This window comes from Salvelinus namaycush, chromosome 13 (genome assembly GCF_016432855.1).
Source record: "Salvelinus namaycush isolate Seneca chromosome 13, SaNama_1.0, whole genome shotgun sequence".
NCBI classification, from domain to species: domain Eukaryota; kingdom Metazoa; phylum Chordata; class Actinopteri; order Salmoniformes; family Salmonidae; genus Salvelinus; species Salvelinus namaycush.
In genome coordinates, this window is record NC_052319.1 from 25568957 (window position 1) to 25581208 (window position 12252).

Below are 12252 nucleotides of genomic sequence, written 5' to 3' on the forward strand. Positions count from 1 at the left end.
CGCACAGTTGTAAACTATATTTAAGTATTCAAAATAATAAAATCAACATTAACAATCTATTGGGAGATGAGACTTAATTGTATGCTATAGTGTTGGTCATCATGTAAACCTACTACTTTAGAAGTTAAATGCAGGGTTCAGTACACAACCTCTCCTCTCATAAACTTCCTGTGGTCGAGTTAGTTAGGTGGTTCGACACCCTCTCCTTCTCTGGATTAAAATGTATTCATGAGTAAAGCCACTTGAAAATGCACACACTTAGTAACAGTTCTAGTAAAATAGTTAGAATACATACAGTACCAGTCAAAAGTTTGGACACACCTACTCATTCCAGGATTTGTCTCTATTTTTACAATTTTCTACATAGTAGAATAATAGTTAAGACATCAAAACTATGAAATAACACATAATGGAATCATATAGTAACCAAGAAAGTGTTAAACAAATCTAAATATATTCTACATTTGAGATTCTTCAAGGTAGCCACCCTTTGCCTTGATGAAAGCTCTACACACTCTTGGCATTCTCTCAACCAGCTTAATGAGGAAGTCACCTGGAATGCATTTCAATTAACAGATGTGCCTTGTTAAAAGTTTATTTTTGGAATTTCTTTCCAAGTCCATATTATGGCAAAAACAGCTCAAATAAGCAAAGAGAAACGACAGTCCATCATTACTTTAAGACATGAAGGTCAGTTAATGGGGAAAATTTCAAGAACTTTGAAAGTTTCTTCAAGTGCAGTCACAAAAACCGTCAAGTGATATGATTAACTGGCTCTCATGAGGACCGCCACAGGAAAGGAAGTCCCAGAGTTACCTCTGCAGCAGAGGTAACTCTGCTGCCATATTACTGGTTTCACATTTGTCACTAGCGATCATAACGTAAAATAGATCTTAAACAATTGTAATTTATATTTACAATCCCTTATTAATAGTTCAGCCTCTTATCAACTAGTAAATGAGAGTGCATGGAGAATAGTGATATTTCTATCAAGGGATGGAACCGTTTCAGGGAACAGAACAGAAAACCAGAAAACAACTAAATTATTTGAGGAAAAGAATCCGAACCAGAAATGAAAGTGATCTATACTGTTCTGGAACATTCCAAGCATTTTATTTCCACTCCCACAAAAATTGCCTATGCAAAGCCCTCACTCTGTCACTCAGAAACTTATTGCAGAGTCTGCCTGCCAGCTGGAAATCTTTTCCAGTGGGTGTGGGTGTGTGTAGTAGGGTTGAATGGCAGGAACCCGGTTACCGAGATTTACAGAGATTTACCGACCAAAACCACTCCCTTTTCCCAGGATAAACAACTGTGAGAAACTGGTAAATTATAACAAATTATTTATATCAAATCAAATTTTATTTGTCACATCCGCCGAATACAACAGGTGTAGATCTTACCGTGAAATGCTTACTTACAAGCCCTTAACCAACAATGCAGTTCAAGAAATAGAGTTAAGAAAAGTTAAACTAAAGTAAAAAGATCAAATCAATCAAAAAGTAACACAATACATTTACATAACAATAACTATATACAGGGGGTACCGGTACCGAGTCAATGTGTGGGGGTACAGGTTAGTAGAGGTCATTTGTAAAGTGACTATGCATAGATAATAAACAGCGAGCAGCAGCAGTGTAAATAGTCTGGGTGGCCATTTGATTAGTTGTTCAGCAGTCTTATGCACATCATTTTCCTGCCTCACGATCCCATCTATTTTGTGACGTGCACCAGTCGCTACTGCAACAAAGCACCCCCACAACATGATGCTGCCACCCCCGTGCTTAACGGTTGGGATGGTGTTCTTCGGGCTAGCAAGCCTCCCCCTATTTCCTCCAAACATAACGATGGTCATTATGGCCAAACAGTTCTATTTTTGTTTCATTAGACCAGAGGACATTTTTCCAAAAAGTACGATCTTTGTCCCCATGTGCAGTTGCAAACCGTTGTCTGGCTTTTTATGGCGGTTTAATAGCAGTGGCTTCTTCCTTGCTGAGCGGCCTTTCAGGTTATGTCGATATAGGACTTGTTTTACTGTGGATATAGATACTTTTGTACTTGTTTCCTCCAGCATCTTCACAAGGTCCTTTGCTGTTGTTCTGGGATTGATTTGCACTTTTCACACCAAAGTACGTTCCTCTCTAGGAGACAGAACGCGTCTCCTTCCTGAGCGGTATGACGGCTGCGTGGTCCCATGCTGTTTATACATGCGTACTATTGTTTGTACAGATGCACAGGCGTTTGGAAATTGCTCCCAAGGATGAACTAGAATTGTGGAGGTCTACAATTTTTTTCCTGAGGTCTTCGCTGATTTCTTTTGATTTTCCCATGATGTCAAGCAAAGAGGCATTGAGTTTGAAGGTAGGCCTTGAAATACATCCACAGGTACACCTCCAATTGACTCAAATGATGTCAATTAGCCTATCAGAAGCTTCTAAAGCCATGACATCATTTTCTGGAATTTTCCAAGCTGTTTAAAGGCACAGTCAAATTAGTGTATGTAAACTTCTGACCCACTGGAATTGTGATACAGTGAATTATAAGTGAAATAATCTGTCTGTAAACAATTGTTGGAAAAATTACTTGTGTCATGCACAAAGTAGATGTCCTAACCGACTTGCCAAAAATTTCTTAAAACCTTTTTTTGCTTTGTTATTATGGGGTATTGTGTGTAATTTGACGAGGGATTTAAATTTAAAAAATCATTTTTAGAATAAGGCTGTAACGTAACGAAGTTCTGGAAAGAATCAAGGGGTCTGAATACTTACCAAATGCACAAATGTATTGGATAACAGCACACTCATTTAGGCTTTTTTGGGCTTGTGTTCATAAAATGTATTTAATGGAGGGCTTATAAAATGTATTTCATGTATATCTCATCAGGCTCCGTTAGCATCAGGCTTGATTTTTGATCAAATTTCCAATCAAATTTAGACATAGGCCTATTTATATGCTTAATATGCTTTTGAATTACACTTCTGGTTTTGGCGGGAAATAGCTAAAAAGCATTTTTTTCTTGGGATGGAACATTTGTAAAATACCAGGAAAATATTACACCATAGTGTGTAGGCTTATCTGCCCCTACCCTCTGAAAGCATAGGTTACCATAGCCTACGTTACAAGCGTGATTGGCTTCCCCAGTGATTTTACCCATGTACCTCTACTGGCAGCACAGTGCGTGTGATTGTCTTTCATTATGATTAAACCATGCTGTTAATGCTAAGACTTTCCTATACAGATTAAATAGTTTACCCTCTCCATAGCACGCTGATCTAGCCGCACTGATTGGTGAAGTAATTTAATGTCGAGCTAAATGTAAAAACAATTTCGATTTCAGAGGTTTAAAAAGGAGCAGAAAAAAACGATATTAACCAATACTTGTTGGGTGTTTGAACCGGTTCAGAATGATTATTTTGCTGGTCAGAACAATGGAACGGAACAAAAATAATGGTTCAGTTCAGAACAAAATTATTGGAAAATAATTTCGGTTCCAACCAGATTACTATTAAAAAAAATAAAGTAAATGTTGTTCCACTTGGAACCGATGTTGCTCGACCTTATTCGTTTCATCAAGCGTAAAGGTGGTGGAATTATGAAGAAATTAAGTCAAAACCAGAATACAGTGTATCTGTAGACACACCATCCCAAACGGGAATTACGTTACGTTCCATTTACCGGCGTTTAACTCCGGTCGGAATTCCCCCCAAAGAGACTGTTCTGTGTCTCGGGAGTTGAGCAGTCTTAACCCAGTGTAACTGATAACGGAAAAGCATGGTTCTATCTCAATTAGTTTTCTATCATTCCTCGCATCCTATCTCCTTGCTTCTTTTTCAACCTTATTGGAGTTCTAAGGTCCCTCCTATCAGACCTTCTTATGCAATGCATTCTGAGGATGATCATGCAAGGATTCAAGGAAAGATTAACTGAGTCACATATTCCTACAAGACAACCCACTGAGACTCTACCAGGCACTATAATCTGCAGTATGGGAAACGTGTCTATTGTTCCCCATGAATTCTTAACCGTTTGTATTAATCATAAGACAGTTGAAATGAACCCTATTCTTCTCTTGGAATCCAATATTTGAAAAGGAATACATAGCGCAGGAAAAACTAAATTGAGGGACACTGGTAGTTAAAGAATGTAACAGCATAACAAAACCAAAACACTGGCATCATGGTCTTCCTTCCTAGCACAGATCCAACCAAATGAGTCAAAATATTAACAGTGCTAGTCCTATTTAACAGAATATGTAGTCTATGCTGATTTTATCCTTTCTATTGTGCTTCTACTTTTCAGTTACATCTTAAAGCAAAGCTTGAATCTGCCCCCTATCCCCTTCTCCACTAGGCAGGATTCTACTGACAGACATCAGTTCATTCTAGTGATTTCACAGAGTTCCGTATTCCATCCCAACGGAAGCAATCTTCCATTCTACTGGCCAAAACACAAATAAAAGATGACCCAGTTCTCGTGGAACCCTGTGGTGTTTTGATACATACAGTACACCCTTAGGGAGAATGCTGAAGGTCAAATAAGGTAGGCTCTATCTGGAGATCAGCGTGAAGACGTATGTCAATTGTGTAAGAGGCATGTATTCATGCATATTGTATACTGTGGGTGATAATGACAGGGTCTTGAATTCATTCTTGCAAGTATGTTCAACATGAATGTCAGATTTGACAAGAACAGATCCTTGGATTGATCTGTGTGTTAACAATCACCTGCTGGGTGTCAAAAAATGGCAGCGATTCAAACATTTTATGAACTGGCTGATGTTCTTTAATCACAGGTGTTCAGGTTAGACGGCACCCGATGCTTTTAAGTGGACAATGTGTGGCTCAGTCGGTAGAGCATGGAGCTTGAAACTCCAAGGGTCATGGATTGGATCCCAGCTGGGGCCAGCCATATGTAAAATGTATGCACGCATGACTAAGTTGCTTTGGATAAAAGCATATGCTAAATTATAAGGACACTGCATTGCTCTGGTGTATTTCCCCTCTAACCTGTGTCAATATAGTGCAAACATGTTCAGTATACTGTATAATATTTAGTAATAAATCAAGTAGAATTGAACAGTTGCAAGGTTTTTAATATGTTGTCTCATTCTTTTTAAACCGCACCCCAAAAATAGGTTGCACTAAATACAAACTTCACACATTTTCTTGACATTACCAGTCTTACATTGATAGAACACACAGAAAGAAACCTTCATATATACACTACTTCTGCAAGCAGAGCTCTGTACTGTTATTGTTCCAATACAACCGCTGAACCATTTCTAAGAAAGACATTTCATTGCGCGATATAAAACATACATTTTAAAGGCTATGCATAAAATGTATACATTGAGAGGTACAGACTATGGCAGAGGATGAGATGGATGAGTCCAATTTACAACTGGCTTATGAACAGCATGACTACAACGTAGGCTCTGTTTCAACGTTCACACTAGCACACTACTTAGAATGAAGTACTGGACATGTACTTGAAGTAGTATGCTAGCATGGACATTGGAATGTAAGACTACTACATTTCCTTTTTGAGTAACGTCCGTCCGGCTATCTCCGTCTACGTGGGGAGCTATCCCTGCTCCGTTCCTCGTTTCTCTTGGGTTCTCTGTATCTGTCAGAGTGATGGCGGTTCTCCCTGTTCTCCTTGTCCGCCCGCTCTGCTTGCTGCTCCACCCCGTTCCTGTACGAGTTCCTGGAAGAATCCATGTCTTTCTCCTTGTGGCTGCTCTTCTCTCGTGACTTTGACCTCTCTCTGTTTCTGTACCTGGCTGGTTCCTTCTCTTTCTCAGGGCTGCGGTGTCTGACTCTGTCATGGTCAGTCTGGTCAACCTGGGGGGCTTGGCGTTTCCCATCATATTTCCCCCCATCGTCCCGGTTGTGCCTGCGGGACTCTGGCTGTCTGTCGCTGTCCTCGTAGTCTCTGCCTCTGTCAGGCCTGCCACGAGGCTGCTCCTCATCTTGGTGCCCCCCACGGTCGCGGTGGGGTCTCTCGTACGAGGGTTGCGGCGCGTCTTCTTCTCGACCCCGGTGGCGAGAGGATTTGTGGTGGTCCTCTGGCTCTGGTCTCCTCCCACCGCGCTTCGCCGCCTCCTCATCGCTACTGCTGTCATCACGGCGACGGTTGTCGTTTCTCAGACTCTTATTGGGCCGTTCCTCCAGAGGTGACTTCTGATTTGAGGAGGTATTTTTGGAAGAAGCCTTGGACTTGGTCATCTTGTCTTTCTTCTTGTCTTTGTCACTCTTCTTATTTTTGCTCTGGCCCTTGCTCTTCTTACGCCTTGAATCAGAATCTGTAAAACAGTAAGTACGTCTTAGAAACACGAGATAATTCCAGACTTTGAACCGAAATATGTTAAACATAAGCAAAGAACCTAAATAAATCCAGAAGCATGCAAACAGCACACCACATTGCAATCCCATAGAGCGAGACATTATATATGCTGTAAAAAATAAATATCGAAAGACAAGAAAAATCCCCCAATGACAGTCCGTCATCGCCCAACATCTGCACACACAGGGTGTCCCCCAAATGGCACCATATTCCATATATAGTGCACTTCTAGGCCCTGTAGGCCCCGTTAAAAAACAGTGCACTAAATAGGAAATAGGGTGCCATTTCAGACACAACCTGTGTGTGCAGATAATGTGTGGCGATGACAGACTGTGCTTTTAGCAGGTGCCTGGAGTGCCCTACTCTGCCATGTTAACATGTCACTCTACCCTACAGAGAGCCGGCCAGGGACACCCAACACCACACCAGTCAAACAGTCACCAGACTGCCAGAGCACTGACTGCAGGGAGGGTGTATTTGTGTGAGTGTGTGTGGCCACTGCAGGGACTGACTGACTGTCTTTGCGTGCATGGTTTTCATAGATATTTGCATACAAACACAGGATGAATGGTAAATAGCCACATCAACATCACAGCAGGAAACACCTCCAGTATCGCAAACAGGCTTGATATCATGTTCAGGACAATTGAGAACCAACAGAAGCTATCAAGGAAATGTTTTGTGCTGTTGGACAGACATTTCAGTGCTATTGGACATTTTAGTGCAAGGAGGTCATTTCAGAACTATTGATTTGATGTGAAAGCAGGGATTGTGTAGAGAACATCTTTCTCCAGGACAATTGCTGCTCTCTTCTCAAATAGGACATTTCAAGTTCTGCTCTGACAGACATTTTTCTTTAATTGAATAAGTGAATACAGACTGGTCCTTGGTTGGCTGTGGTTGCATGTCATCAGCAAGGGACTGACACGAAAAGCCATCTTAATGTCCCACAATCAAACAAGAGGTTGCCTAAACAAGTCTTTGGATAAAAACCTTTGCTAAATGGAATTTTTATATTATGTGAAATGAAGCATTTTCCAGGGAAACAGTGAAGTCCTTCAAACATCCAAGTTTCATTTCAATAGAGCTGGTCAATTAAAATAGTTAAATTAGCTAATTAAATTAGCATGCCGAGTGAGAGGGGCTGAGTACAACACAGTAACATTCTTCAAGGTGAGGCAAGCGATGACCCATGACCCAGGCGCGCACACACACACACACGGGCAACAGGCTGTGCCACCCTCACATCAGGGACCAGGACCTCCCCGACACAACACAGGCATTATAATTAGGTAGAGGTGAATGTGGAGGGCAGACAGTTAATAAATACTAAACTATCAAAGGACGAATTAAAGGACAAGCACTTTGAATTCCTCAGAAATAATTCAGATATTGCTGTTAGAAGAGGGCTGGGTTGTAAATTGATTGCAACTACCTAAGTGTTTCAATAAAAAGCCTAGTTAGGGTAGCCTGGTCCCAGATCTGTTTAAACTGCTGTTTGTGCTGACAATGACCAAAGTCGATACAGTATAAGAAACAGCTCTGGGACCAGGCTACTGTAAGGCTGGTAAAATTACTGTACCTGAGCTGCTGCTGGAGGAGGAGGAGTCACTGGAGGAGTCAGAGCTGTCACTGTCGCTGCTGTCACTGTCTGAGGACGACGAGTCAGAGGACGAGTCGGTGTCAGACGACTCCACTTCCTGGTTCTGGGTCATGATAATCTTGGGGGCGTTCTTTAGATGCTCACGGAGCTCATCCCTGTGGTAATGAAGAGGAGAGATAGAGCAGGAGAGAGAGCGAATGAAAGAGAGAAGGAGCGAGTGGAAATTATGACACTGGCAAGAGATCACAGGAGGCTGGTGACGCAATACACCAGCCTTGTTATAGATGCCACAGGAGGTTGGTGGCACCTTAATTGGGGAGGACTGCCCTATAAAAATCAGTTTATTTTTTAAATACGTTTATTTGATGCCCTACTAATAAGTTCAATACATTTTGGGATATTGTTGAATTCCGTTTTTATTGTCTGGATTAAGTGATCCAGTCTGCGTTCTCCGTATCAGATTTTATAGTGCCCTAGTAATGGCCGGAGCGGAATGAGTCGAACGGTATCAAATACATCTAACACATGGTTTCCATTAGTTTGATGCAATTCTATTCACTCCGTTCCGGCCATTATTATGAGCCTTCCTCCCCTCAGCATCCTCCTGTAGATCACAAACATGCATCAAATCTATGCACACATTGAGCTGTCGCTTTGGGTGAAAGCATCTGCTAGGTGGCACGTACTATCATATTATTAGGATGGAGGCACTTACGTAAGTCCACCCAGGCCGATGGAGGTGAAGAAATTAATGGCGAATCTGGTGTTCCTGGGGTTGTCACGAGGAAAAAGACCCTCAAAGAAGGGCTGCAGCGTCCTGGAAGATACAGAAAAGACCAGATGCAGGGGGGGAAAAAAATCACGAATTTGCCATTCAGTTAAATTAATTCAACTTTATTTTTCCTTTCAGGGGCAATAAAGAAAAACAGAGCCAGTCTACAAATATAAACATCCTCAGGTGATATATTAGTTGACAGTGGAAGAGGAAAAGACTAGATTGACTTACATATCCTTGAGTCGTTCATTGAGCCTGGGAAGTCCCATATAGGCACAGAGCTCCTGAAACAAGATCTTGACGAAGATACGACTGGATGAGGTGGTGGTGTCCTCACTGACTTTAATACATTCCAGCACCTGAGAGAGAAAAACCCAGACGGTGTAACTAGATTAGTAGCTGTTTAAAATCAAATCACCAACCCCAAAAAATCTTGGCTGACCGAAAGTCGTCTGTTCTTTCGACCTATCGATTGGTTGAAATGTTTAAACATGTATTATTCCATATAGACACACCCTTTGTATTTTAATAAATTCAACTATATGCTTGTCTGATTCGGTTTGATGAAATAAGACAGAAATGACTCAAGAGTCAGAGATCAAGATAACCAGAAGAGAAAACCCTTAACCCGACCATCCTCCCCCCGCTCCTGCTGGCTTTCACAGATCCTTCCACTACTCTCCTGAAGGTGCCGGTAAACAGGCTACACGAGGAGTCGGCCACCTTTCTCATGTGGCATAACAATTTATCTGAACATTTCTACCAATCAACGTGCCAGTTATGGTTTTCATATGCACATTTTCATCTAACAATTACATTTATAATAACGTCTTCGTATCTCAAAATCATTGTCATGTGGTTAATTAAAATGTATCCAAATCTAAATGAAAATGATAAACCTAAAAAGTTGCATCTATTGCCAACTATGTAAAAAATATCCTACATAAAGCTAACAAATATAAATATTGCAGCCTGCAGGTAGAACAAAAATATTCTGATAAAAACATCCTATAAATCCCACTGGCTACACATGGCCTGTCTGCAACGAACTTGAAACATTGTATCAACTATCAACTTGGGTCCAGCCGTGCCAGTGAGCTCGGGACAGACACAGCTATAGGCTATTTTCCATAAGGGATAAGAGGTCATCAGGTAGACCTATTTACAAAAAAAAAAAGTTTCCACTGGATCAGAGCATGACATTTTCCCCTTTCACGCTGAGTGATTATCGAAAGGCAGAGAGCTGGAAAGACCTTCAAAATACATTGAGTAACTATTGTCATTCTCAATGGATGTTTAAAAAACAGACTCCACAGCTCATTAGTGGTAGTGCATTAAGACAATCAGAAATACTATCAGATCCCCAAATGAGCACATTTATATGCCTACATTTGCATGCAGGCCAGGTAGCCTACTTCTATGCGTAATCAGGTGCCCGTCCTTACTCAACATCGACAGTAACGCTTTCTCACAAGTGTAGCATAGGTTGTGCGCTCTGCAAACAACATGTCTACTCTGACCATGAGAACGGTAAAAGACTAGAATAATATACTGAATGCATTAACAGAAATTACCATAACCAAACAAACATTGTAGATTAGAAATTACAGGAATTAATGGTAAATGTAGGCTACTAGTGGTGATATATATAGTGGAATAGACACTAAATCAAGGAAAACAATTCACACAATTAAGTTATGAAACAATGAATGTGCACAAATTGGCAGGAGAGCGCATTGGATAGAGACTTGCATTGTGCGGTGTCTCGTGTGCCATAAAATAAATATACAGTACCAGTCAAAAGTTTGGAAACCTACCCATTCAAGGGTTCTTATTTATGTTGACTATTTTCTACTATGTAGAATAATAGTGAAGACATCAAAATGAGGAAATAAAACATACGGAATCATGTAGTAACCCAAAAAAGTGTTAAACAAATCCAAATATATTTAAAAATATTAAAAGTAGCCACCCTTTGCCTTGACAGCTTTGCACTCTTGGCATTCTCTCAACCAGCTTCATGAGGAATGCTTTTCTAACAGTCTTGAAGGACTTGCCACATATGCTGCTTTCCCTGCAGTCCAACTCATCCCAAACCATCTCAATTGGGTTGAGGTCGGGTGATTGTGGAGGCCAGGTCATCTGATGCAGCACTCCAGCACTCTCCTTCTTGGTCAAATAGCCCTTACACAGCCTGGAGGTGTGCTTTGGGTCATTGTCCTGTTGAAAAACAATTGATAGTCCCACTAAGCGCAAACCAGATGGGATGGCGTATCGCTGCAGAATGCTGTGGTAGCCATGCTGGTTCAGTGTGCCTTGAACTCTAAATAAATCACTGACAGTGTCACCAGCAAAGTACCCCCACACCATCACACCTCCTCTACGCTTCACAGTGGGAACCACACATGCGGAGATCATCTGTTCACTTACTCTGCGTCTCACAAAGACACAGCGGTTGGAACCAAAAATCTCAAATTTGTCTCCTATTCTCATTGGTGTCCTTTAGTAATATTTTCTTTGCAGCAATTCGACCATGAAGGACTGATTAACGTAGTCTCCTCTGAACAGTAGATGTTGAGATGTGTCTGTTACTTGAACTCTGAAGCATTTATTTGGGCTGCAATTTCTGAGGCTGGAAACTCATCCTCTGCAGCAGAGTTAACTCTGGGTCTTCCTTTCCAGTGGTGGTCCTCATGAGAGCCAGTTTCATCATAGCACTAGATGGTTGATGCGACAGACCTTCATGTCTTAATGGACTGTCGTTTCTCTTTGCTTATTTGAGCTGTTCTTGCTATAATATGGACTTGGTCTTTTACCAAATAGGGATATCTTCTGTACAACACCCATACCGTGTTACAACACAACTGATTGGCTCAAATACATTAAGAAGCACATAAATTACACATTAACTCTCAACAATCACATCTGATAATTGAAATGCATTCCATGCATTCTCATGAAGCTGGTTGAGAAAATGCCAAGAGTGTGCAAAGCTGTCATCAAGGCAAAGGGTGGCTACTTTGAAGAATCTAAAATATATTTGGATTTGTTTAACACTTTTTTGGTTACTACATGATTCCATATGTGTCATTTCATAGTCTTGACGTCGTCAGTATGATTCTACAATGTAGAAAATAGTCAAAATAAAGAAAAACCCTGGAATGAGTTGGTGTGTCCAAACTTTTGACTGGTACATAAGTGCACCATATAGGGAATAGGGCGCCGTAGAGAGCTACAATACGTACACTCCACGGGACTGAGTCTGTGTACAAGAGATGGGCGAACATTCTAGCAACGTTCCTCAGTTTATTGGTCTCTAGGCGATGGATGGTTTCATACTGTTCCATGAAGATGGCCTCAAAACTCTCCATGTAATCCTTCTTCAGCAGACAAAACCTCTGAGAAAATAACAGTCACGGTTAAAAATGTTTGTTGATCATAGAATAAAGTTGTTTTTAAACTTAGTGCTCTTGAAGGAGAATGTTAAAGGCCACATTAGTGAACTGTACTATTGTACCATAAAGCTTAC

General features: G+C 41.0%; 1 protein-coding gene across 2 annotated transcripts in view; it reads right to left on the minus strand.

Annotated features, from left to right (window-relative positions):
- Positions 1–5071: 5071 nt before the first annotated feature.
- Positions 5072–12252, minus strand: part of LOC120058363 (pre-mRNA-splicing factor CWC22 homolog) — a 51019-nt gene continuing 43838 nt past the window's right edge. For both annotated transcript variants that reach the window (XM_039006975.1, XM_039006974.1), the window contains exons 16-20: positions 11969–12121; positions 8955–9082; positions 8664–8765; positions 7928–8103; positions 5072–6304 (exon numbers count right to left, since the gene is read on the minus strand). In XM_039006975.1, coding sequence (XP_038862903.1) covers positions 5562–6304; positions 7928–8103; positions 8664–8765; positions 8955–9082; positions 11969–12121 — 1302 coding nt within the window. In that variant the 3' untranslated portion in view covers positions 5072–5561. The remainder of the gene's footprint in view (positions 6305–7927; positions 8104–8663; positions 8766–8954; positions 9083–11968; positions 12122–12252) is intronic.